Source organism: Colius striatus, chromosome 12 (assembly GCF_028858725.1).
Source record: "Colius striatus isolate bColStr4 chromosome 12, bColStr4.1.hap1, whole genome shotgun sequence".
NCBI classification, from domain to species: Eukaryota; Metazoa; Chordata; class Aves; order Coliiformes; family Coliidae; genus Colius; species Colius striatus.
The window spans coordinates 2765412-2792300 of record NC_084770.1 but is presented as its reverse complement, the minus strand read 5'-3'; the positions used below and the strand labels follow the sequence as shown (position 1 = coordinate 2792300).

Sequence of the window (26889 nt, the reverse complement as noted above, 5' to 3'; positions counted from 1 at the left end):
GTGATGAGACTGCCATTGAATAGATGTGTATAGCAAGGCCACAAGAACATTTCAGTGCTGATGAAATTGTGACTTACTTTCAGGTGTTTTGTTGTTGGGGCTTTTTTAATGAGAAAGAAAAGAAAAAGCACATTAATACTTTATTTGCTTCTAAAGTGAAAGAAGAATGCTGGGAAGGAATTCATAGGCAAATGGAGAGCCCCCAAGCCTCCTAGGTTTTCATTTTGGCCTCTTGAAAGACAGGCACAGAAAACATCCTTGACTCAAAAAATATTACTTAAAAGCAGGGAAGGCATATCAATCTTACTATTCCTTTGAGAGTCTTCCTTGCTCCTTTCTGTCAGAGTTAACTTTGAATTGACTGCAACCAGCAACAAATTGCAGCAGTTTCTTCTGCACCAGTACATGAGTCAAGGAGTAGGGGATAACTGAGTCAAACTCTACCCTGATCCTTCCCTCCCACTCCCTGCCCAGCTGCTGCCTGTTTACTCCTTTGGGTATAGCCTATAATCCTGGCAGTCTATACAGAAAGATAGAAAGAGTGGATGCTTTTACTCCTCTGCATGAGAAACAGGTGAAGTCTAACCACGTCAGCATGAACTTTGAGTACATCACCTCCTGTTCAGAAATAGGATTTGGAACTTTGCCTAGAGCAGATCATTTCCACTGAACCATGTCCTTAGTGATTGCTCTAGAGGTTGAAAGGAAAGGTTTGTGAATCAGCAATATCTGTCAGATGAGGATGTTTAACATCATCAGCTTGTTCAAATGGACTCTGGCTTTTAAAGTCTTGCATTCTTGAAACATTTCTCTAGCAACATATTTGGTATTTATATCTTTCCCCTATAGTTTCCAAGACAGATTGTGTTTCTTCTTTTTCTTCCAATTTGGAGGAGAAAATGACAGCAATGATACTGACTGCATTTCCAGTGCATTTACTGCTTTATTCTTCAGTTGTTTCAGATGTATCTCACTAAAGGCATTGAATGAAATTTTGTGCTTTTGTGCTTCCACTCTCCCATACCCTTATATGCCTACATGCTTTGGTGATTTTCTGCTTTAATCCACTGTTGTTTCAGTTTACAGTACCTTCTATCTTTCACTAGTTTCAGATCAGTAACTTAGCACATGAAAAATAAAGGCTTTGTGTTTTCCAGAGTTTGATTTCTCTGCTGAAAACCGTGTTGGTTGCTGGGTTTTCTTTATGCCCATTAAAAGCATTCTCCTATTTATAAACTGAAATTCATTTAATTAAGTTTTCTGGGGAGAAAAATGCAGCTCTACCTGTGATGGTCAGCCTTTGTGTTATTTTTCCAGGCATATAAGGTTACCTCAGTGTGCAAGTCTGAGCCGTAGTAACTGCAGAAAGGCATCTACCAATGCACTTTGCAAAGAGCTCTCAGGGATAGAGTCATGTCAGTAAGCTAGATTAAGATAAAAACTACAGAGCTGATGGAGCAGAAAATTCTAGTATTTTTGTAAAGGTGAGTTCATTTATCTACACTTTTGAATCTATTTGAAATTGGCAACCCATGCTGAGTGCTAGATTTAATCTATATTTAATCTATATTCAACTAACTTGAAATAGTAGCCATTTTGTGGCAAAATCAGATCACAGAGCTGAGCTTTCTGCCAGTTTTATGGTTCTTAGCTCACATCATAACAGCTTGAGGAATGTCAGAAAAAGTTTTAAAAAGTTTATATACTTTTAGAGAGAGGCCAGCACAGGGCCACCGAGATGATCAGGGGACTGGAACATCTTCCTTGTGAGGAAAGGTTGTGGGAACTGGGGCTGTTTAGTCTGGAGGAGACTGAGGGGGGATCTCATTAATATTTAGAAATACCTAAATGGTGGGTGTCAGGAGGCTGGGGCAGCACTTTTTTCTATTGGATCTAGTGACAGGACAAGTCAATCCCTGCATTGTATTGATTTGAACTTAAACCACAGTCTTTGCAAAATATGCCAGCAAGGGGAAAGAAGGATCTAAAAAGCATCTGTAGTGTTGATATTTTAGAAAAGGAATCCTGCCTTGTGTTACTTTTCTGACTGACAGAAACCCTGCCTGAGTCACTGCAACTGCTTGTTGTGAAGACTGTAATTTAGAGAAATTATGGAAAGAATGCAATTCTTTCTGGCAATTTGTTGTGTTTGTCACAAAAATAATTTGGATGAACTAATTGGCATGATTTAGAATTCGGGTGCTTTGGGGCTCGTAAGTAATACTCATGTGGCTTGAATAGAAGATACTGGAGAAGATAAATCAGTCAGTCATTACTGGCATAACAAATTATGATCAAGTTAAAGATGATGTCTTTAGGTCCCTCTATTTTTCCTCTGTGTGCATATTTAGCACACCAGATGGTCAATGCAGTCATAATAAACTGGTGGGAATATTTAATTAAATGTGCTCCTAGGACATTAAATGTAGGGTATAATTCTTTGGCTGATGATCAGAGTAAATATTTTGTAATAGAGGAGAGTCCTTGTAGAGTATTGCTGCTAGAACATGAAAACCACATTTGGGAACATAAATGTGTTCAAAGCAGAGCTTTCGTCACAAAGTTAAGGCATCTGAAATGTTAATCCTTTTATATGTGCTTTCTTTTCTTCCTACCACCAATTCAATATTACTCATTACTACCCAATTATTACAAAGAGCATGAGAAATCGTTTTAAAATTGATAGTCATAGAATGGAATGAGTCTAAGTTGAAGTCTGTAGCCATTTACTTGGCAATACTCACAGTTTTACTGAATACAGAAAGGCTCAGATGAAACACTGGAAAGTACAGTTAGGAAAAACATCTCTGCTAAAGCAGTGATGGTTCCCTGGTAGTGAAGGAAGCCTTTTTGCTCTGTTGGCAGTCAATTCTGCTTCCTCTGTGAAATCTCAGAGGTCTGAAAACATCTTTCCATAGTCTGAAGATCCCTCCACCCTCAAGTATGCAAATGTCCTCTAGCCCAGCAGTGATACTTCTCTGTCAATTACCTAATTATCTTTTTACCATAATCAGTTTTGTAATATCATGACTTTATCATATTTTTACTCCCATAGAGCAGCTTTTTTTCTCCCTTTTGAAAGTGAGATTAGTGGGATGAAAACAGGAGTAATCTTAGCCTGTTAAAATAGGCTAGGTAATAACAGAGGGGGGAAGAAGAGCTGGAAATCTGAAGTACATACAATTAGGGGGCAACTGACCTGAAAAACAAATTACTTTACTGGGTGCATCTATCTTGGAACTGGGTAGGTCATGCTTTCTAGCCAGGGTTTTCTTTTGAAGAGTCCTCTTACCTTACAGGCAGAGAACATCATTATCTACAAGTAAGAAGGCTGAGAACCTAATTCTAAATGGCACTTAGTTTTATGGGGGCATTACCAGTAAGTCTTCTCTGAAAGTCTCCTGAGAGAATTAGTGTGTGATTTGAAAGAGTAATACAACCTGCTGTATGACACTGTCCTGGTTCACTGTGGGAAAAGCAAAAGTTTGAGTGGGAGGTATTGGGATGGATAGCTAATGTCTCTTGATTTTAGACATACACACATCTATGTATTCCCAAACAGAAACATGACTGTCCACACACAGCTGTGTTAGACCTGTACTATTGTTTTGTGTTGTACAATTAGGCACCCAAGTCTGGAAAGCCCAGAACCTTAAGGAGTTTAGATAGCAGAAGCACCAATTTCATTGAGAGACTGCTTGTAAATAGGCTAGCACAGAATTTTAGTCTGCCTTCTTGGTTGGACTGGATTTTGTTAGGGCTGTACCAAAGTGCATATAGCCAAGCTGAGTGTTAAAGCTTTTGTGCTAATGTTGGCTAAACTGACCTGTTGCAGCAATAAATTCCTATGTGCTAGAACCCAATTCACAGAAAACTGTGAATTAGCAATGGAAAAACTGTTTCCACTAGTATTACATAGAATAAACAAGGCAAGTTCAAAGCTAGCAGCACACATCCAGTGCTGGAGAGCTCCTCTGCTTCCTCAGAGATCCCTCCTGCTGCAAAGCTTTCAGAGGCATCTAAATTCACAGATGAACACTCTCAGCACCAGGAGCACGTGAGAGTGGTTTGTTACTACAGCTGCTATTAGGTTCAGGACCTTCACTGGCATCCATAGTGCCTTAAGTAGTGTATGAATTTGCATTTATATCTGTTTTTAATAATTATTTTAGAGTTAAAGCTCAGCTACAGAGCTTTGGAACTGTTCTGATTTATCATTAAATTTACAATTCAATAAAAGCTTTTGAGGGCTTTTTGTTTGGCTTTGTTTGTTTGGGTTTGGGGGTTTCTTTGTTGTTTTTTAAATGCCTTTGTAACTACAGTGTCCAACCCCATCTAAGCACTGGGCCCAAATAGGAGAACAGTGGCTTAAATATCCATAAGTTCAGTTATGTATATAACTGAGGATTATATATGAGTTATGCATATAACTGAGGAGCAGAAGGATGGCAGTGGAGAGGTTTGCCATTTAATCTCTCTGTACCTGTTGCCCAGTCATAAATGGGGATAATAGCTTTTCCTCAGTTTACTGCAGTGTTGTTAGGATAAAGACTTTGAAGGGATTAGGTGCTGTAGCTGGAGGTTTTAGAAAATACTTTGTATGGATAAAACTAGTTGATGAGAGCAGCTAACCTAAACTCTACCAAAGTCATAGTGGTGGTCCAGCATCCTTCTGGTATTCAGGTTGTGCATTTCCCATCCTTAGCCTGACTCACACAAAAGTCTTTTTCCTATGTAGCTTGTACATATGAACAAAAATGGAAATATGTGTCAGGCAGCTTCCCAAAACATTAGATATATGATCATCCTTAATGTTCTTTCAGCCAGAGCTGTAATGGAAGACAGTAACATTGGATATCTCCAATTGTCTCTTAATTAGAGTTGCAACTCCCTTTAACTGTTAGAGCTACATAGTAAATTGCTTCCAAAATACTCAGGTGAGATGAGAAATCTCTTAGTCATTATTTTGACTTACCAATTTCAGGCTCAGCAAGTAACCAGAAGAACTGAGGACATCTGAGTCAGCTGAGACCATTTTACTGAATCACTAGGACAGTCCTCAAATGTTTCTTCCTAGAGGGCTACATGCACATGCAGACCCAGCATCTGCTTTCAGTCACATTGCTCGTGCTAACTGAAGTAAAATCTGGCACAGTGGGGAGCAAGGATGTCACTAATGTTACATAAAGAACAACTTTGCTGCTGAGGCTCTAGGCAGGTGATATGGTTGTCCTGAACTAAGTGACACTGCAGAGTGGTTGCCATTTATGAATATTTACTACTGATTTATACCCCTTTTCACAAAAAAAAAAAAAGTAATAGAGCTTTGTTCTCCATTCCAAATTAATCTGACCTGTTCTTGGGAGTGAAGGTTCTCAGCATCAATGGTAGGTTTTTTTGTTTTCCTAAAAAGAAAGAAAAGCAATAGTACACAAGCCTGGTGGCTAAGTGTCCAGTGATGGAGCTTTTATATGGATCTTGCATTCTTTTAAAGCTCCCAAAAATCATACTAAGCCATGAAACAATTTGACTTTAAAGTTGTGGTGCTTCATGTATTTCAAAAGAAAGCCTCTCTAACATCGAGCTGATGTTTTGCATAAATTTCTCTGAGTGATTATAAGCTGATGTGACAGGGTACAGAGGTAATAATAGAAGAATTATGTAAATGGAGGTTGGACTTTCATTCTAGCAGTTTTACACTAAATTATCTCAGAGGACTTGGTGCTTTCCAGTGATGTAGGCCTTCAATTCCCTTCTTTAGTGGAAAACTTAGATTCAAAGACATCTGTCTTAACAAACATCTTATGGAACTGGAGCCATGTTAGCTCACAAAGGTACTGCCCAGCCAGAATACTTTCTACAGAGATCAAACACTGGTAGGGCTGAGCCAGAAGCATGGAGACCCCTCTGTCCTGTTCTGAAGTGCCTAGGGAGGACAGAAGGAGCAGAGGTGATGCAGGTATCTTTGTGCTTATCTTGTCAATTTTGTATTTGGATTGTCATACTGCTTCATGGCAAGAGAGGGCTCAGGCCTTGTTAACCTGCAAGAGCTGCAGCTGGCATTAAAGCCACGTGCTTAAGGATTGATGTCCGGAAACCTGTGCTGTCCCCTCTGTACCTCTTGTCTTCTGGTGAGAGCTCTTCTGCTTGAGGCAGCTCATTGCTCTGAACCATGAGGCCATAAGTGAGGCAGCTGCTGTTACTGTGTAAGGAGAACACAACTCCAGAGACAAAAGAGTAGCTCAGCACTGCAGGCAGCACCCAGCTCTGGTTACTCTTATATTAGATTTTATGTCATTAATTAAGATGAGTATGTTATTTATAAGCTTGCTGTACCTTAGCATAAAGATTGCCATCTCTCCTAGTTACAGTAGCTCCTGCTGGATGGTCAGAGTGCCTGTACAAGTCTCCATTCTTGCTATTTAACCCTTACACATGGAGCAGAGAGGGCCCAGGAAATACAGTTGATACCAAATCAGATGGCAACAAAGATGTTGTAAGAGAACAAACTAGGAAATGTCTACTTTATGCCAAATCATTTTAAGGATAGCTTGGGAGGTGCAAAAAGAAAAGAAGATTAGAATTGCCAGGCAGAAAAGGCACATGGCACAGCACTGAACTCTTGAGTTATCGTAGGGCTTTGACCAAGAACACTGTAGAAACTGTGCTTGCTAGTAGAAACATGACCAGGAAAAATACTACTTGTTGTGCTCTTCCCTTCTGTAGTCTGTGGGATGCTAGCAGTACACAGCTCAAGAAGGGAGCTCTGCTAATGTTTGTAGTGGTGAATAGTGTGACACAATGTTTCCATAGGAAAAAATCTGCTTTTATTGTTTGGGAAAAGCCTATTTACTTCCTTGACTGCAAAGAAATGGCACCATTTCCATTTTAGCTTTGTTGTGCTAGAAACTCCCTTTGAAGTTACTAATGCTCCAGGGAGATATTGTTTTGCATTATTTGAATCTAATATGCATTATAGTTTGATCCTTTTTGACAACAATGTAAACTCAGAATAAATCCCATTGGGGATCCTAGCCCTTGGCCCTTCAATGGAGTAGTTTCATTGCAGGTGGTAGCAGCATCTACTCTTCTATGTTTCTAATAGTGGTTCTGAGGTCCTCAAAGGATGAGCAATTTGTGTATAGGTCAGGTTCTTTTCTTTCAAGTAAAGCTTGATAATGAAGTTCTTACTAGCAATTAAAAAACCCCTGAAGTGTAAGATACGGCAGTGCTCCAGGCCTGCAAACAGCTGCCCCATCACTGGGAGTCTGGAAGGGTCAGTATTACCTGTAAAACTGAGCTTTGCAAACTGAATTTGCAGCTCAAGGTACCTTTGGGGAACTATTAGTGCTCCTAGGCACTTTGACAGTGTATTAATGAGGCCATATTTCCAGCAGCATTATTCAGACCCCAGGATGTAAAAGGGAATGATTCACAGAGAAACATGGTGTTCTCTCAGTCTGTCACTGTGGGAAGGCATTGGTAATGCATGAGTGGGATTTGTGGTATTTTTCAGTTTGCATGCTTAGGGATTTCCTCTGCAGCTTCGGGAAGGGCTTTATTTCTCTGCAGGAAGAAGTGACAGGGGTCCCTTGAAAGCAAAGGTAAGGTTTCATAGGTTAAAGTGTGGATGCAAAGAATGACTGGCTAAGGTTGAGGCCAGCAGAGTGACTTGTCTGCACAAGGTCGTGCACTGAGACAGGATGGATCTGTTGTTGGATTTTAAAGGCCTTTTGTTTTAGAGCAAGCTGGGGAAAGCCACTGTTGATGCTTAAGAAAAGAGCTGTTGCATAGGTGACCAGGGCTCTGTTCACAGCATTGCTGCAAAGATTCATCCAGGGTCTGTGTCAGATGCTCAGGCCAAGCCAGATGCTCTGGTGGGACATTTGGTGGCCCAGATTCTGTAATTCTGTGTGTGAAAACTAGTTGCAGCATGGGAGAGAATGGAATATTAGGCTTGTGATCCAGGAATGGAAAATGTGGGCTGTGAGACAGCCTTTTAAAGAGATAGGTACTTTTGACTTCTAGAAAAGTAGTGAACAAGTGAAGATGGTTTCAGTCACTTTTTCTGTTCCCTGATTTTGATTTAGGTCTGCTCCAGCTCCTACTCAAGGTCCCACCAGTGCTGGAGCTGCAGGGCCACCTCCAGCTAGCAATGTGTCAAGCAACAAACGGCTGCAACAGACACAAGCCCAGGTGGATGAGGTAAGTGGCTCCAGGTGATTCATTGCTCCTCATAAGGGCACTGATATGGTTACTTTTTTTTTCTTTAAGATGCTTTCCTCCCTAGTGATCACCTGAAGGCAGTGGATCTAGGAAATGAGGTTTACCAAAAGATAGACTTTGAGGAGGCAGAAAATACAAGAGAGTTTTGAGTATGAACTTCCTTGTACCAGTAATACTTCTGTAGAAAAAATGTGGCCATTGGTGCCAATTCAGGAATTCATCCCAGTCAGGTTAGGAGGAAATGTCATAGTGGAACCAGTTCTTCTAATGTGTTCCTAAAGGTTAGACACTAATCTTACAGGCTAGTTCACAGGGACAGACCATTGGCTTCTCATAGATTCAAGCCATGAGAATTGTACATCTGGGGACTGTGTTCATTAGCCAGAGCTCTACTGATTAATCATCACAACTTAGCTCCAAAGAAATGCACCCACATATGATGTGATAACAGTATCTTCAACAATTCCCCACTCCTTTTCTTGGCCTTGGAGGACCGTGTAGCATATAGACTACTCCATGAACTTGGCTGTAATGGCAGTGTCCATCTAAGTGGTGTGACAGTGGGAATGAGGGAGCGTGTCACGGCATGTGGGTGTAGTCCCTGAGCATACCCACAGTACAGTAGCAGCTGTCACATCCTTGCACACCTACTGTGCAGATTTGTGTGATGGCTACCAATTACAGAGTTTTGCTAAACCCCTGCAAAGGCTTGAGTAACTCATAGCTTAGCATCTGTGGGGAAGTGGCCAGCACTTGTGTGATCCTTTAATGGTGATTCAGTAAAATAGACATTAGAAAATTGCTGTTGACATGTATAAAAGCCTCTATTTTAAACATGTATGCTTTAAAAACAGTAGAGCAGTCTTCACAACAGCCAACTCAAATGTATTTCTTAAGATGAATTCAAGGAATGGCTGAGGGATGTGGGGCTGTTTAGCCCGGAGAAAAGAAGGCTCAGGTGAGACCTTATCACTGTCTACAACTACTTGAAAGAAAGTTGTAGTGAGGAGGGGGTTGGTCTGTTCTCTCTAGTGACAAGCAATAGAACAAGAGGAAATGGCCTCAAGTTGCACCAGTGGAGGTTCAAGCTGGATATGAGGAGGAATTTCCTTACTGAAAGGGTTGTCAGGCACTGGAACAGGCTGCTCAGGGAGGTGCTGGAGTCACTGTCCCTGCAGGTGTTTAATAGACAGGTGAATGTTGCACTTAGGGAAATGGTCTAGTGGTTGATAGGGCTGGGACAAAGGCTGGGCTCAGTATCTCAAAGGTCTCTTCCAGCTGAAATGATTCTATGATTCTGTAATGCACCTGTCAAATTGAGCTTTGAGAACTTTTGCTAAAACAATCTTTCTGGCCTCTCGATTGCTGAGGCTCAGAGCTGATTACAGGAATATCCTCTGGCTGCAGAAATGGCTGCAGAAATTTCTAGGCCCAGTTCTCATTATCACTGCTTTTCACATCACACTAACTTAATTGATGTTAGTGGAGTGTCATTTGCAATGGGAAAGGAATATTACATTTCCTTTTTTGTCTTGAGTCAGAATAATGAAATAAGCTTCTTGACCTGAACATTTTATATCATGATGGTGCTATAATTGTTTATGTGAGCTACAGGAAAAGCAGTTGTCCTTAGAAGATGAAAAACAATTGCTATTTATTGTCTAAAACAAGAAATCTAGGTCAGTTACACAGGGCTTTCCAGCATGAAGATGGTTCCAGTGAGGTTAGTGAACCCCTGCTTTGTGTTTAAGACATTCTGTATTCTGAGACTTTTCACTCTGAGACTTTTACACTTGTTCTTGTGTAACATGATGGTAGAATTTTGGCAAGAACTCTTAACCAGTATGAGAGGACTATGGGTAGCCCTAGGATTTGACAATTATATGGGTGATAATCAGGTTCCTCCTGGTTTTTCACCTCCTGTTTGAGAGGGAAGCTGAGTTTGGTGTAGGTTTTGAGTGGATAGCAGATGATCAGTGGTTCCTTGTTTTAAGAGGGAAATCACAATATAAAAATAACCAGGAGAGACAAACTCCACTGGGCTTTCCGTACTGTGAAGTCACTGAGGTGAAACTGGTTTGTAGCACCTAAGAATCTTATCTGTTAATAACCTTCCTACTTCGATCCTTGCTGGTCGTTTTCCTTTCTTGTTTTGTGGGAAAGTAACCTATAGGTGGCGTCAGACACCACAGCACAGCACCACACTCCTCTGGCTGATCCGCACAGCACTTCAGACCCAACCCCAAAACTCAGCAACACCATCATGACTTAATTTAAGAGAAAATTCTTGGTCTTAGTAAAATGACTGACATTTTCAAAGCTATGTCGATGCTGATGTAGTATTTCAGTTATATCCACGTTGGATTTCCCCCTCTGATTTATCTAGGCATCCAAGAGCTTATTTTCTAAGGCTCAGGTCTTGGTTTTAGTCTAGAAAAACATTTATTTATTTGACAAAACTGCAGTCTCATCTGAACAAGTCAGATTAAATCTGATTGCAGTCAGATTATATTCACTAAATTGTTCTGGGAGGAAAATGAGAGAATGGATATGAAACGTTATTTAGTTTCAGATAGTTCAAGATTTTCAATACAAAGCCTTGTACCAAGACAAAATTGAGCTAGATGCCAGCTGAAAAAGGAAAACAAAACAGTGGTTTTTTGTTTGATATGAAGTTAAATGTTTGGAGGGTTTCAGATTGGAAAAGCAAGTAGGAAAATTTGGGTTGACCGAAACATTTGATTTTGTTTCAGGTTTGGTAGACAAGTGAAACAAATCTGAATTTTGGAATGGCATTTCACCCCATGCCAGTCCTTTCACAGATCTTTTCACTACTAATTGCATCTCACTCCATTGAAATAATGTATGAATAGCCCTGAGGTTTTCCAAGTAATGGTTAAATTATATCAAATACAAAACCTACTTGAACTTCTGTATTATACAGCATGAGAAGTAACAGACCAGCAACAATATTCACTGCAAGAATAAGTGGACACAACTTTATTGAGATTGGTATACTGTCTAACATTTATCTCAGTGATGAATTTGTGCAGTATTTCTATTTAGAGTTACTGGTTTGCTAAAAGAGGATGTCTGTCTAACTGAATGTAAAAAATATATGCACAAAAGGACTTTACCTATTATGTAATGGCTGTGCACACTTTTTTTTTGCTGAGACTGTGCAATGAGGTGGCATGAGCTCCCTGATAAGCTTCAGGGTTAGTTTTGTGAGGTAAAAATTTCTCCTCCTCCACTTTCAAGCAGAACTTCAGATTACTTCAGATTATGGCTGGGAAGTCATCTTGTCTGAGAAAGATCTGCAGCGCGAGTGAATTCCTTGGTCAGGAAATGCATGGAGTTCCCTTCACTGTGGGCTTTATCTAGTTGATTTCTCTAGTTTAAGTAAATGTATAAGAAAAATAATGCCTTCATCTTAGTGATGACTGGACAAATGTGAACCAAACAATAGTACAGGAGTTTCTATCAGGTTTTTGTATGTATAGTGAAGTAGCTAGTTGTAGGCTAAAAGAAATAAAAAGTTTTAAATGAAGCTAATAACAGTATTTCATACTGTCCCTTTCTTTTTTTACCCTTAAGGGCATCTGAGTACAATATAGCTACATTCATCTTGCTCTTACTGTGTCTGTTTCCATGGGCGTTGTTTTTGAGGCACTGTTCAGATAATTGCCATCACATACCAGAATGCCAAATGGCTGGTTTCAATATGCTATGTCATATTCCAGAGTCTGAACATATGGATGACCTCCATCTTTACTGTGTGTGGAAACTAATGTGAAGCTGTGCTTTTGCAGGTGGTAGACATCATGAGAATGAACGTGGACAAGGTGCTAGAAAGAGACCAGAAGCTATCAGAACTTGACAACCGGGCAGATGCATTGCAAGCAGGTGCCTCACAGTTTGAAACCAGTGCAGCCAAACTGAAGAGAAAATACTGGTGGAAAAATTGCAAGGTAAGGAATAGAAATTCTTGTTAAGAGTAACTTCATTGCAGACATTACTTTCACTTGCATTTAATGGGACTTTGCTTGTAGGGTGGCATCTCTAAGGAGTCTTCTTGTCAAAGAGAGAAAGAAATGCCTTGGCCTCTAGGCTTCAGGATAAGTAAAGCAGCTTTGATCTTTACCAGAACCTATTCTTTATATAATTTCTACAGTATATAAAATGTAGGCAGAAATTTTGATGCTTCAGGCAGTGCCTGTAAATAGGAATGGGAAAGCATTCCATGTTAATTCATCACATTTCCCTGTGTGAGCTACAAAACTTGAACAGGTGTAGTGAGTTCTAGCACTGAGAGAAAAGAAGCTTTTTCCTTGGGGGAGATCATTCTTTCTTTAGAATGGTAAACTACAAAAAAAACCCCAAACTTGGTTCCACAAACCACTGTGAGGAAATGACAGTCTCTTTTAAAGAGGGGATGGTTAGAATAAAGTAAGACTTTAATCAACCATCTCTGTCTCTGCTGTCTTCAAAGTCTCATCTTTTCCCATGAGCAGAGGGAACCTACTCTCCTCTTTTTTTTCTGATCTTCAGGATTTGTGTTTTCTGGACCCACAAACTTTGTCTCCTCCTATTCATATAAGACTCCATATCCTTGCTTCTTGCTACTTACGTAACACCAACATGAACGCTATGCCGAAAGTTGAGCATCATTGCCATTTCTCTTTGCTGCCATCATTGTTGATGACCATTCGTGCCCACCCAAATAAAATCACCTGTTCCCAAAGAAGAATCCCACATGTATCTGTAACCAGTCTGTTGCCTGCTTTGTCTCTCAGTCTCACTTCACAGTGCTATGATATGTAAAGCAAGGCAAAATATTCTGAGTAAACTACACACATGAACATTCTGGAAGTAAGTGGTTCTAGGCTAGAAATTCAACTGAGCAGTTCCCCTAGGCCTCTTCTAGCTGTTGCCCTGTTGCTTTGCCATGAAGCCAGAGCTTTTGGGAGCTACAGACAGATTTTGAGTTAGGTTCACCCATGGTGACTGCAGTCACCACAATGACCTGCACTACACCAGACCTTCTAACTTACCCTCATTCTCTTTTTCTCACTGTCCCTTTACCCTGACAAACAGAATCCCCCTATTCTTCCACTGGTTCCCAAACTCTGGAAGGAGAGGGGAAAAAAAAGAATCTCCTGAAAGCCAATGGCTAGCTCTGTCCTCCAGACATATGTTGGGAGGAAGGAAGGCCTTGATTTGACATGTTCGTGTTTGTTGTTATTCAGTCTTTCCATTCTCACTGTAGTAATGATGGTGATTGCACTGCAGTATCTCTGGAGGCCTCATTAGCTTTCAGCAGGCCTGACATGGGGGTCTCTAACCCACACAACTCAGTGCTGCTATGGTCTATGCACAGCTGGCTCTGATGTATCTGTTCCTGTGGGAACAGATTTCAACTTTGCAGTGTGCTGTTTCGGGGATGATGTGCTGGAAGCTGTTCTGGCTAGCATGAGCTACCTCTCTCAAACAGCATAAGTGCACAAAGCTAGCATAAATAGCTGCCAGGCATTAGACATCTCCAGCTGCCTCTTCCCTGACTGTTTGGCAATGCAGTGAAAAGCAATGAGGTTAGTCCAATAGGAAGTGGCCATGGGCATGTGTGAATCCAGCCACGTAAACCACGTCTGCAGTTTTACTTTGGAAGTTTACTTTTTCTACTGCTGGAAATGGACAAGGTTGGTCACTCTATCTTAGTTGACAGGCAAGAACATACTAGCTTTGACAAGATGCAACAAGATGCTATGATCCATTGCTGTTGGTCAGCTTTTCCTAAACTGACACTAAAGTTGAGGCTTTAACAAGTCTGTCGCAGTGAGTCCTTGCAGGAATGAAAAGTGCAAGGAACGAGCCACTAAGAAAACAAAACCTGAGGGGTTGCTGTCTTTTGTGTGAAAACCTGACTTTCTCTTTTTTTTTTTTCTCATAACTTTCTTTTGATAGATGATGATCATCCTCGGTGTAGTATGCGCAGTCATTCTCATTATAATTATAAGTGAGTAATTAATTTTCTCTTTTGTTTCTGGTCTCAGTAGCTCTGTGACTTATGAAGTGCTGATATATTAAAAAAAACAAACAACAGGAACTATTTAAACTGATTAATTTGTGAAATTCCCTTTCTGGTGCCATGCTGTTATAGTGAGATTTACTGCAAACTCCCTGGACTCTTAGATAGGTAGAATTTGTTAACATGTAAAGTATTTTCATTAGCATGTTACATAACTTTCCCTAGGATTAAAGACTCTCCCTTTTCCTGTTCGTATAAATTTTTATGCAGTCTCAGATATCTTCCTTTCGTTACCACCAGTGACACAGTCTCAATGATTTCTAGTGAGAACAGTAATGCTTGAATTACCTCATGCCTATAAAAATGAAATGAAGGCCCACAGGCAAATAGGCATCTGAGGAAGTTTTTAAAAGCATATAGGTGCTTATTTCCCACGAAATCAGCCGGAATTTGCAATGATGGTGCTTCTGACAATCCCTTTGCATCTTGAATACCTAAATATTGCTAAAAGATGGCCCAAAGTCTTACTGATGTCTTGTCTCAAAAGATCATTTCATACCACACATTTGTTATAGGAAAGATAGCATATGAATGAAAAACAGCAGTCATGCTGGTTGGGAGCCAGGGATCTTGTAATGACAGGAACTGAACATTTGATTTACGTAACCTCTGTGTTAGCAACAGCCGTTATGTGACATAACTGTACCGTGGCATTAACTCCTAAAAGGGAGATTTCTTGAGTTAGACAATCCAGCTAGTAATCCAGGAGGCTAGACTGTGGATTGGAATTAATTCCCAGCTCTCAAATTACATGCCTTGTATTTAGCATGCTTCTGTTTTCCTCTGTTGTTTCTGTAAAGAAGGCTTACAGAATCACCTGTAAACATGACCAAATGGATCGAGATACATGTGTCAGTTTATTCGTCTTATGAATGCTGGCACCAGAGTGACCCAGAATAATTCTAGGGTTTCGTAACACTGATACAGCAAGAATGAGAAATGGCTAGATATTAATTAACTATATTAACTGAGTACCCAAAGCAACTGGCTTCAAGGGAAAAATAGGCCTTGGTTCTGCAGTCTAGTGTGGCAAGCTGAGAAGACAGAGGTGCAGCCATTGAACAGATTGCTGTGTATATATGCATCATTGAGCAAAAGTGAAAGTGAAAAGCAGACAAGATAGCTCATAATTTTGTCCTTAGAAGTTAAGGCTGAAAGTATACATGAGTAATAACATTCTTTCCCTCCTGGTTTTAAATGTTAGGTTCCTGACCTGGTGAGTTTAGAAACAGCCATAACAGGTTTGACATGGCTTAGGTTGGGTCACACCTGAGTGTGACATCACCAAACCAAGATCATGGCTCACCACAATGAGATCTAGTGCAAGTTGAGTGAGACTTAAATATATTTAAGCTCTGGATCTGAGGTTATTTTTTCAATCTGATCCTTCTGTAGTAGGGTCTAAAGGTTGCAGGTTCAGAAAGGACCCTGTGTATTGAACTCAATGATGTATTTATTTACAGTAGCTCTCAAGTATATGTTTACATCCTGTTGATGTCAAGCATCCAAGTGCTGTCGAAGACAAGGCCTGCATGGCTTTTCCAGTCACTGATTTGAATGGGAACAAGATCATACCCTTCAGACAGGGCCAACTAGAGATGCAGATAAATTGGGTAGTTCCCCACAGCAAGCTACTATGGGTAGTAAAATGGCCCAAACCAGGCTTCGACCATCCTGGTAGTGGGTCCCTGAAAAGCAGGCTGGGTCCCTACTGAAGGAAGAGTTAGAACACATGGGACTGCAGGTGTTGTTGGAGTGGGGGATGGTGTCTACCATCTCTGTCAGTCCTTGCACTTTCTATCTTTCAAGCCACAGTCTCTCCTGCTTTCCACTCCAAACTCCTTTAGATGCAGGAGGAGCACCTCCATTCCAGCTAGGAAGGCATACTGTGTGAAAGACATGTCATGCTCTGTCAGCAAAGATGTGCTAAAGGCGTTTGCCATTCTGGGACAGCATAGGCTTCTGAGAAGGAAAGCACAACAGTGACTCTGTAATAACTGATGGTTTATGTTTTCTTTTTTCTTTCTGCTTCCTTTCCCAGTTTATTTCTCCACTTGAAAAAGCAAAGAAGGAAGACTTGGCACAACTTTGTTCATATCAACCAACGATATCAGTGTTCCTTTGTTGAACTCCGCTTTTTAATTCCCGGTGTCTTGGGATTTTTGCTTGTAATAACCCATAAGCATTCGGTGTGGTGTGTTTTGGGATTCTGTTGTTTCCACAAGAAACTGTACCAGCTAAATACTGCCAAGTAGTTCCATACACTGTCTTATCACTGTGTCTTAAAATGTGTACGCACTGACCTTCAGAAACTGTAGTCTGTGAAAAGCATCCTAAACATCTCAGAATGAGAGAATGCAGCTGTGGGGAAACTCCTGCTTAAAGGGACACTGTCAGGTGGATTGGACCCAAACTTAAGGTTGCAGCAAACATCAGGGCCAAAATTCTGCATCTGAGCAGCTGAGGTTGGATGACAAAATCCACTATCAGTTGTAACTTTCTGAGGTAGTATCTGTTACTCCCATTGAAGAGAGTGGTACCAACAATTATTCATGTAAGACATCTTATTTCAACTTAGTGAACCAAACAGAGATTTTTTTTTTGAGATTAGTTGTGGGATCCAAGTCTAAAAACATGGCCTGCAGAAAATAAATGGTGGATTTCAATTTTATGGATTTAAATTTTTGCTTATGAGGTGTTCTGTACAACCAGGATTGCCTCAATATGAAAGCCAGAAACAAAACTGTATGACAACCAAAAAGACATTAGCTAGCACAATCTTGAAAGGGCCAAGTGAAATGCAAAAATGGTCATATAAGCGTAATACATGACTAAGATACAGACTCTTGCTAAAAACTCAAGGCACTCTTTTGTGTGGCAATTCCTAATACTTACAGCCCTAGCCTAAAGGACATGAACAATTTGGGTGATGTCTGTGGCTTCTCAGCACAGTTGTAGGAAGCTACCTCTGCTCCATTTTGCAGAAACAGTCTCCACTCTGAGGACTGTTAAAAAATCAGGAAGGAGGAGGTATGAGTAAATAGAGGGAACAGTGGAGAGAGGCTAAGGAAGGAAAAGATGCCTAGCAAAGCTTTCCTGGAGAAGAGGAAGGCAGAAAGACACTGTTCCAAAGTGGTGGTGTTAATAGGCTTTTAAAAACTTTAATTTTTGTGTGGTTATAGTTCATAAACTATAGTGTTGTCTTTGTAAAGTGCTCAGCTGAGATATTTTTCATACTCAAATAGTTTAACATTTTATGTATTTAAATGAAAAATATCTTGTGGTTTGAGAGAAAGTTCTTGTATGTTGCTGTTGTAGAGTTTCTCCCAGATATTGAATTCCTTGGGTTGTTTTCTTTTTTTAAACACTGGATTAGTTTAATCACAAAGAACCTAACTGAAATCGAATTATCAAATTTTGAGCTAGGGAATTCTGAAAGGGTCTGTTCAGGATGACTCCTTCAGAATTTCTAAGAAGAAGTAGAATTTAAAAAAGAAATGGCTTAAGGTTGGTTTGGGTTGATGGCTTTTTTTGTCCTCAATTTATTTAGGACATAGAAATGGTGATGGTAGTAGTGTAACTATTCCCACTGCAGAGTATCTGTCTTGACATGGTCTTAGATTAAAAAAACACAGACCAGTTTGTTGCACTGAATACATATACAAATTGTGCTTAAGTAGAGTTTCACAGAAAAAATAAGCAATGATCAGCTGAAAGGTTCCAGTTACATTTTTTCCACTATTTATTGTTTGACATGGATATGTACTATTTAGTATCAGTAAGTAATAAGTGGCCACAGTCTTAATGAAACTTAACTTTCAAAGTTACTAATGTGCTACTGGCCTCCCTGGTATTCCCCATTACATCAGTCTTCTGTCTGAGTCATAAGCACTTCTGAAATCCTCATGGGCCACATGGAAAATTCTGCTGTCGTGAAGGGCCTGACTCTGTTAGGTGCCACAGCTGAATGCTATATATAATTGAGCCTTCACTGGAAACAGAGTAAGCTGTCCAACTTCAGCACCTTTTTTAAACTACTAAGATATTTAGCTAGCTGATACAAAAGAATTCTCTCCAAAGAGTGAGACCCTGCCACCCATAACCATGTTGAGCATGTCTTGATCCTCACAGGGCTTTTTTGCAGGAATGCCAAAAGGATTCATGATTCATGAGATAACTTTCACTGGAGATGGTGCAATCAGTAAGGTTATGTGCTGCTACAGATCCCTTATGTAGATCCTTAATGCCTTCTCCTATGAAGGTCTGAACTGACTACTTAGCTGATACTGCTGCAAATCCACATCAAAGAGTTTGAATCCTCTAGCTACAAAGTTTCCAAATGAAACTGCTCTAAGGAGGCAAAGCTTATAACCTCCTAGCTAATGTATCTCAAGCTAGTCAAAGCCCAAGCTTTGAGTGAGGAAGAGAAATTGCTGGTTGTGGAATATGTACCCACTCTCACTCAAAACGGTAACTAATAGGGATGCCTGCTAAATGTTGGTGAGAAATTGCAAGGAAGAGTTTAGTCAAGAAACCTAGCCTCTAGTAGGCTGTAAAATGGTTGTGAAGAGACAATTTCCTCTTGTGTGCTAATGAAATATGCTAAATGAATGTGTCTTTTAAGTCATTTGCATGTAGTGTGTTTGTGAATGCTGATGTTTCCTTGTCATGCTGTGCTGGTTGGTTGCAATCAGTAAGATAAGATAAGACATGTAACATTTCTAATTCAGCCCAGGAAGAATAAACAAATACGTCTTTTCTCGATGCACAGAGTCGAACTGCTCCTGCAGAGGGTTAATTCTTCTGCAAGGAGAACACAGTAACACAGGATTGTTCAGGGTCATAGACTATGAAACTTTATCTTGCATAGGTAGACTGGTACAGAGGACAATCTATATAAACACAGTTGGAGATCTTATTTGTGTTGAAGCCAGGATTGATTGCTTTCCACTCACTTCCTCTACATTTAAAATGTCCATGCAATGACAACTGTCCACTTGCAATCATCAGTTTCCCTGTTTGGTCAGCACTGATTTCAGCTATACTCTTCATCACAAACTACTGCCTGGGCTTTTACCTTAGGCTGGAAAAAGGTGCAAAGGGCTTCATTTTACCCATTCTCCAGCAAACCCTCAGGGGGCTGCAAGGCTGATTGCTTTCTGACTACCATTTTGGAGACTGACCTGAAGACTTCTCTGTCTGGAAGCAAGGATTTTGGTAGCTTTAGCCAGAATTGGGCATTGTTTGAGACTTGCGTATTCTATCCTTACAGGAAACACTTACTCGTCCTCTGATTTCTGAGCTAGCACTGCACAGTGGGGATGCCAGCATGATATGCCATTCAGAAACAGAAGAGTTAAAATGACACTGTTAAGAGCTGGTCTGTACTTTTACCACAGCTGCTTTTTGCCTCGCTGATGAGTGCTTGTCATCTTCTGAGGTTGAAAGTGTGTTATTTGCATCCACTGTCCACAGCCTAGTAAGATCCTGCTTGGATGTCACACCTTCATTCTAATTTAGCTCACCTGGCAATAACATAAACATGGCTTTAAACTTAAAAACAACTGGTAGGCAAACTTGCAGGAACAAGTAGTGTGTAAGCCCAAATGGGGCACTTGACCTGATTTTCACTTGACAACATTATGTAACAGCACAGCCAATCCAATGTAGTCCAACATAATCCAATATTATTAGAAGAGGAGAAGCTGATAAAGATTCTGAATGTAACCTAGGGTTTGTAAGCCAAGAAGTGATTTAGAAATGTAGCTAGCACTTTAATTCTGTTGGAACCTGCATGAAGTTAGCCCTAGGAACAGTTCCAGCATGGCTTTTTTCTTTTTAAATCGTGATCTTCAACAAGTGATGTCAGCACTTGCAGTCATGGAAAAACAGGACAGTATTAACAGGAATTAATTAGAACAGCCACAATCTACTGTGGTTTTGACAGGGTAGCAAGACCTTTTGAAATTCTCCTGTTTCTGTGTCTCCTTTTTGTCACTACCCCTCTGACTGGGCTTCCCGTAACTTTATGAACAAACAGCCGAGCTACTTTTTGTCTGACTACAATGGATTTTAGCTCTTAAGACCAAGTTCATGACTTGACAACTGTGTTAAAAAATGATGTCTGCTTCTCAGAGGTGCATCTACTATGGGAGTCTCAAATTTCAGGAACCTTTAGAAGCTCAGATGTTAACTCTTTTTCATGTTTTTACAGAGTTTTTCTCTATTCTATGGGAAGTTATTCATCCAGTGGGAGTTTGCATAGTCTATTATTTTTCTATAACATTGCTTTGATTATACATGTTGGTGCTAGATCTTTGCAAAGACACTACAGAGGACTTGGGTATGATCCAGGATTTAGATTTCAACCCTGCTTCTCTTGCCCTTTAAACAAGGAAGAGGTCTAAACCAGTAGCCATATAAGGCACTGGGCTCACTCCCAAGGTACACAGTGAGTATCGGAGAAAGTCCTCAAAGAGACCAAAGTCTCTTCGGTCTGGATTCGTGTCCTGACCTGTACTTTAGACCTATAAGAGATCATAACCTTTGGTCCCTCTTGTGTAGTCAGAAGAGTAAGATGCTCTTCCATCTAGTTCTTCCTTTCACATGATTTAGGTCCCTCTTGCTAGATGAGATATATTTGAGCACGTTGTCCTTCATGCAATAGAAAGCACAAAGCATCCTCAAATTACCTTCTTTAAAAGCAAAACCAAAAAGACTGAAGAATGTAGTTTGAAAAAAAAATCAGTGGTATCTAGAGAAATGATTGGCTGGTGATTTCTCAGGTGGGGCCAGTATTTTCAGGAGGGATATTAGACTGGCGAGTATGAAACAATGAAACCAGAACCTCATATCAATTGTTCTTTCTTCATCTGATATCCTTCAGAAACATTTCTCTCTGCCACTTCAAGAAAGGATTTTGTTTTCCCCTTCAGCTAATTTATCTTCCTTATTTCATTAATGTGTATCTCCATTGATACACTCAGCAGCCTTTTTCCTCCATTAAGAACCAGAGGGCTGCTTGCCTTTAAACATATGAGTAAAAAGAGATCTAAGCCACCCAAGGAGTTTACCTTTCTTCCTGATGCACTGACATTTAAAAGCTATATCTTACAATAAAGCAGAAAAACTGTGGCAGTCCAGCTACATGCAGTTTTGATGGAGTAAACACTTGATTATTCAACAATGAGTCATTTCTGCAGTAACCTCATTCTGTCATGACTGTATCACATCTGCTAACTATCCAAAGCAAAAATCATAACCTGTGCTGGTTTAAAACATGAATACAGCATCATGCTTCATATGTAACACTCTATTCAACCAAAGAAGCCATGTGGTATAAATTTAAAAGGGCAAAGTACTTTTCTCAAAGAGAAAATATTGAGAACAACAAAGGTAATTATGGAAAATGCTTCTCCATTCTTTAGCTCTTCCCACAGCATCTGGCTTCTCTATTATTCTTCAAGTCTCCCTTTGTTCTCCAAGAAAGCCTTTGTGTTTTGAGAGTGTAGTCTATTTGGAACATAGCATATTAGGGCTAAGGTTGTTCTGCTGCCCTCTGAGTTGACTCCCTGCCTTCTGCCATTGTTTACCTCAATCAGAGCCCTGGCAGGCCAGAGTGGAGCTGAACCTCCACCCTATAATGCTCTTCTGTCTTCAGACCAGCTACCACTGATGGGATGAGAACACTGGAAGTAGAATATGGCTCTTGGATCCTCATTTGATTCAAAATGATGCAACACAAAAGAAGGCTTCTGACTGCTAGACAACAGCATTTTTACTACACTAATTATTAAACACTGGAATTTTAATTAAATGTATTTAATGTTCCTTGTAACAGTAATTTCATCAATTTTGATGGAAAAGAGAGGAAATAGCAAATAAGGATAGTGTGATAATGACAAAATAGTAAATTGAGAAACTGTTTAAGTGAAATACAGCCAACATTCAGTAAACTCGTTTTTATAAGTGGCTATACCTAAGAGCACTTTTCAGATGTTAAAACTAAGCAGTCTATTGAAGTGTATATGGACTACAACTTGAACTGTTACAAATGGTAGTTAAATTTACTTCCTTTCACTTTTTAATTGAAAACACGGGAGATACATGCAGGAAGGATGATCTAGGGTTTTTTGCAGAGAGCACCATTTGGGGTTTAGCGTCCAAAGATACGCTGCTGTTGTCAGCTGCAGAAGTGGTGACAGACTTCAGTCAAATAGGGCTCCAGAGTGCTTGGTGAAGTAAAGATACAAACTGAATGGCTACTTTGTTGTGTAGCACTTTGATCTGCCAGTAATGAAGTCTTTTTGACACAGCATGATTATTTTGCTTACCCTTCTTCCATTCGAGTGTCTATGCTTGTCCACCAATAAAAGGTCTAAGAAGAGGATGGAAAATCACTTTGCTGAATCCATTACATTCCCCTCATGTATATGTGAATACATGGATGTCTGAGCTTTTGTAATGAAAAGACTTTCAAATAATTAAGAGGTCTCAATATTTGAATCTATTCTTCATCCTGATAAACTGCAGGTCTATTTAAAGTAAGAGTAAATAATGGCTGCTGTGGTTGTTTTCTTTGTAAGATCAATGTTTGAGATAGTGCATATAATGGAGTTATGCCTAAATGTTTTCAGAAGTTGAGCTGTTAGTACCCATAGTATCAACCTGAAAGGTTGCAACAATTTCTCCATTAGCCACAGTAGTGTTGGTTGGACCTGAAAATTTGGTGGTCAGCTTGGCTGCCTTGCTGCTAGCAAGCTACAGCGTACTAAGTAATGTAAGGTCAGCCTTTCATGAAACTGAAGGGAAGAAAAGATCCTGAATAAAACTAGAAATATACAGTAAAGGCCATGGGTATACAGTTTAAGCATTACTTATTTAAGTATTATTTATCTATTATTTAAAGCATTAGCAGCTAGACAAATAGTTGAATAATTAATTTCCAAAGCCTCTTTATTGATGGATGGGTATTTTTTCTCATTAGAAATGCTGAGTTCAATCTATGCTCCATTTGCTTTTTCCCTATATTGGGAATAAAATAAAATGCTAATGTAGCTGAGACACACTCACATGTCTGCACAATATAATGTTACTGATAGCCCACTACTTGTCATAAAAGATATCATTTCTTTGTCTTGTAAAGTCCTCACTCCCCTGACGCCATACGTGGTAAAATATTAGTCACATTATGTATATCAGCACCACTTAAAGATTAGAAATTGTTACCTCCTACTCAAGAGCAGGGCTTAAAAACATCCTTTGTGGCAAAAATACATTTTGAGGGGGAAACACCATCTGCAGTAGAGGTTAATTTTTTTGAGAACTGGTTTTTTTCCTCCTCCTTTCTGAAAGAAGTGCTTATATACATAGACAAGCATTTGCCACTTGGGTGATAATGTTCACTTTCAACTTGTGAAAGAGATGAAACATAGCCAGCATCTGCTGTGAACAACCTTCAGTTTGTTTTGCAGTTCTCTTAGTAGCAATATAGGAACATTTATTATAAAGTTGTTTTGGTCATTGCAGGAAATGAGTCTATAACCAGCTAATTAGTATTTTCCTTAATGACTTATGCTTCAGTCTTAACACACAAAAGCGGCCTCTGGGGGTGCTGTCTAACCAGCTCAGCACTGTAGACTTTAAATGGTCAGATAGTTGAGTATTTCACACTCTCTGGCCCAGAGTAAAGAGCAAAAGATGCCCTGTTCTGGAAGTGACTTCAACATGTGCTTAAACATTTAGAGAATTTCCATTAGCTGTTTAAGATAACAAAATCTAGTCCTTACTAAGTCCAGGCCTGATACAGAATCTGTGCCATGTTCTGATTCAGTAGAGGAAAAGCCTTTCCTTTGAATGATAGAAAAATCAGAATGGAAAGGACCCTTGAGGTTTATCTAGTCTAATCTCCTGCTCCAAGCAAGGCCACTCTTGAAGTTGTATCAGGCTGTACAAGGTTTGTCTTGATGGGTTTTGTAAATGTCCAAGGTTGGCAATTCCACAAGCAAATTCTGCCATTGGATATATTCCCTGCCCTCCTAAGGCTGATAAAGTGCAGTATGCACCTCCATATGTGTATGTGGTTTATGCAGGTTTTTTTGTACACTGATGTGATTACAGTAAATTCAGATCTAGTAGGAATAAGTGCAACCCCCATTTTTCAGAGAGCTTCCACTGACACCAATAACATTTTTTCCTCATTTACACTGGACTGAGCGAGATCTGATCATGCTGAGGGTATCAGTGCTTTCTCCCCAGTGAAGCCTGCTCTTCTGACACTGAAACTGATGATAGGCGCAGGGTCAGATCCAGGACGTGACGTGAAGTCTAGTTCTGTGCTGTCTGAGGTCAGTGACAAAACCTTGATTGGCTACTAAGTTACCAGACTGGCACCCAAGAAAAGAGAGGATTTACTGAGATTACTATTTCTCCTCACAAGTCATCTTAGCAATGCCACCTCAATGGAAAGGCAAGCAAAACAAAATCCTTTCTTCTACCTCTTTCCTTACTCTTCAAGCTGTGCTTGTTCTAATAAGAAATAGGTCTTCAGTTGCCCTTTTAAAAACTAAACTCCAGACCAAATATTTAGTTGCAACCTTTTAAAGGCCACAGAGTGATGTTGAGCTTTCTAGTAATGCACTCAGAAAGGATCTCAAAGTCTCTGCTGAGAACAGCATTTCTCACCTCATAGGCTCAGCCGTACTAAGCAAGAAATTGTGATTTGTGCCTCTACAGAAAACATTCCATTTGCATCTTATTAGAACTACCTGGGAAGGAAAAATCTGGAGGTCAGTGAAATTCCATTTATAAATGATGAATGCATGCATTTTGATGCTAAAATTGTGATGACTGAGTTTGATATTCCTTTACTTTTCTGTGGATGGTGATTTTTTTTAAGTAGTGAACATATTTTACAGGAATATCGTAGACATTTGTAACATGTATGTTTGTGCCAATAAATCTTGTTTTAAGAAGTTGCTTTTTGTGTCATTCCTGTTCCCTAACAACTTCTGGAAATTAAGATTTTCTAATTCACACTGAGTTTTTATATGTTCAGTTTAATAGAATAGAAAAAAACCCACTTCTGTTGTATCAACAATAATGGACTCAGTACAAAAAAGTGGTGACAGTGGTACAACTCCTAAAAGATTATGAAGAGCAGCAGATGGGAGAATGCATTTAGTGCATTTTTAATGGTAACATATCACAGAATCACAGCATCTTAAGAGTTGGAAGGAACTCTGAAAGATCACCTAGTCCACCCTCCCTGCCAGAGGAGGACCACCTACAGTAGGTCACAGTTCTTACTCATCTAGGTGGGTTTTGAATGTCTCCAGAGAAGGAGACTCCACAACCCATCTGGGCAGCCTGTTCCAGTGCTCTGTTACCCTCACAGTGAAGAAGTTTTTCCTTTGGAACCTCTTCTGTTCCAGCTTGTACCCATTGCCCCTTGTCCTGTCATTGGCCATCACTGAGAACAGCCTGGCTCCATCCTCCTGACACCTGCCCTTTACACATTTGTAAACATTAATGAGATCACTCCCAGTCTCCTCCAAGCTAAAGAGCTCCAACTCCCTCAGCCTTTCATCAGAAGGGAGGTGCTCCACTCTCTAACTTGGGGAACTGATTGCCATGAGATATTGTTAGCTGACAAATTTTGTGTACTTCGGACACATTTTGTAAAGGAAGAAAGAAGGATTCTCTGTGAGAAGGAAAGAGGTTCTCTTGCAGAGTCATCTTCTGCCTTGAAACAGCTGATGCTGGCCACTGGTGTGACAGCTTAATAAGGCATTGCTAACTGTTGCCATCATTATTCCTAATGAGTTATTATTCCTTAATTACTCATAATTAAGCTCTTTGAAAACACCAGAGTTGGAAGTTGCTCTTCCCCTTCTAGTGACTACATGTACATTTAAAAATATATAAGCATTGCAGTAACTCCTTGGTAGCTCTGCACTTTCATGAATAGGGCATGTTACTCTCATTCAACAGCTCTTCTAATTTTATTGCAAAATAACTCAGTACATATAAAGGGTATAGTATTGTCTCTTCCCACCCAAACACACCAAAACCAGATCATGTCAAGATGCCTTATTGTATGACAGTCCTTTATTAGAAAACAGTAGATTTTTTCCTTGGTAACTCATAGCTTACCTGTCAATAAATTAGGAGTACTTTGAGTCTATAAGAAGGAGCTGGGAAAAAACAATCAGTGATTTCATACAGTATATGTTCTACATACATGAAACATTAAACTACATGAAATAGCAAAGAAGGACTAAGTGAGAGAGGGAATTATGTTGGTTTGTGTGTATGAATGTGATACTGAAGAACACAGGAAATTGATCAAAGCCACAGTGAAGCTTATGCTAATAATTAACAGAGCACAATGGGCTAATAATCCATTAGCTCTCTAATAGTCAGCTTGCACAGTTAGCTCAGTTTTGCTGGAAGAAAATGTCCCAATTTCTTACAAAGCTTACAAAGAATTCTAGCAAGTGACAAAACCAAGTGAAAATTTAGTTATGTGTAATGTAATAGAGAAATTAACCTGGATATGGCAGAATCAGTAAAAC

At 39.8% G+C, this 26889-nt stretch overlaps 1 protein-coding gene across 2 annotated transcripts in view; it reads left to right on the top strand.

Moving 5' to 3' along the window:
* Window positions 1–25261, top strand: part of LOC104559328 (vesicle-associated membrane protein 2) — a 58162-nt gene extending 32901 nt beyond the window's left edge. For both annotated transcript variants that reach the window (XM_062005825.1, XM_062005826.1), the window contains exons 2-5: window positions 8091–8205; window positions 12039–12197; window positions 14191–14242; window positions 16356–25261. In XM_062005825.1, the coding sequence (XP_061861809.1) occupies window positions 8091–8205; window positions 12039–12197; window positions 14191–14242; window positions 16356–16372 (343 nt within the window). In that variant the 3' untranslated portion in view covers window positions 16373–25261. The remainder of the gene's footprint in view (window positions 1–8090; window positions 8206–12038; window positions 12198–14190; window positions 14243–16355) is intronic.
* The last annotated feature ends 1628 nt before the right edge of the window (window positions 25262–26889 follow it).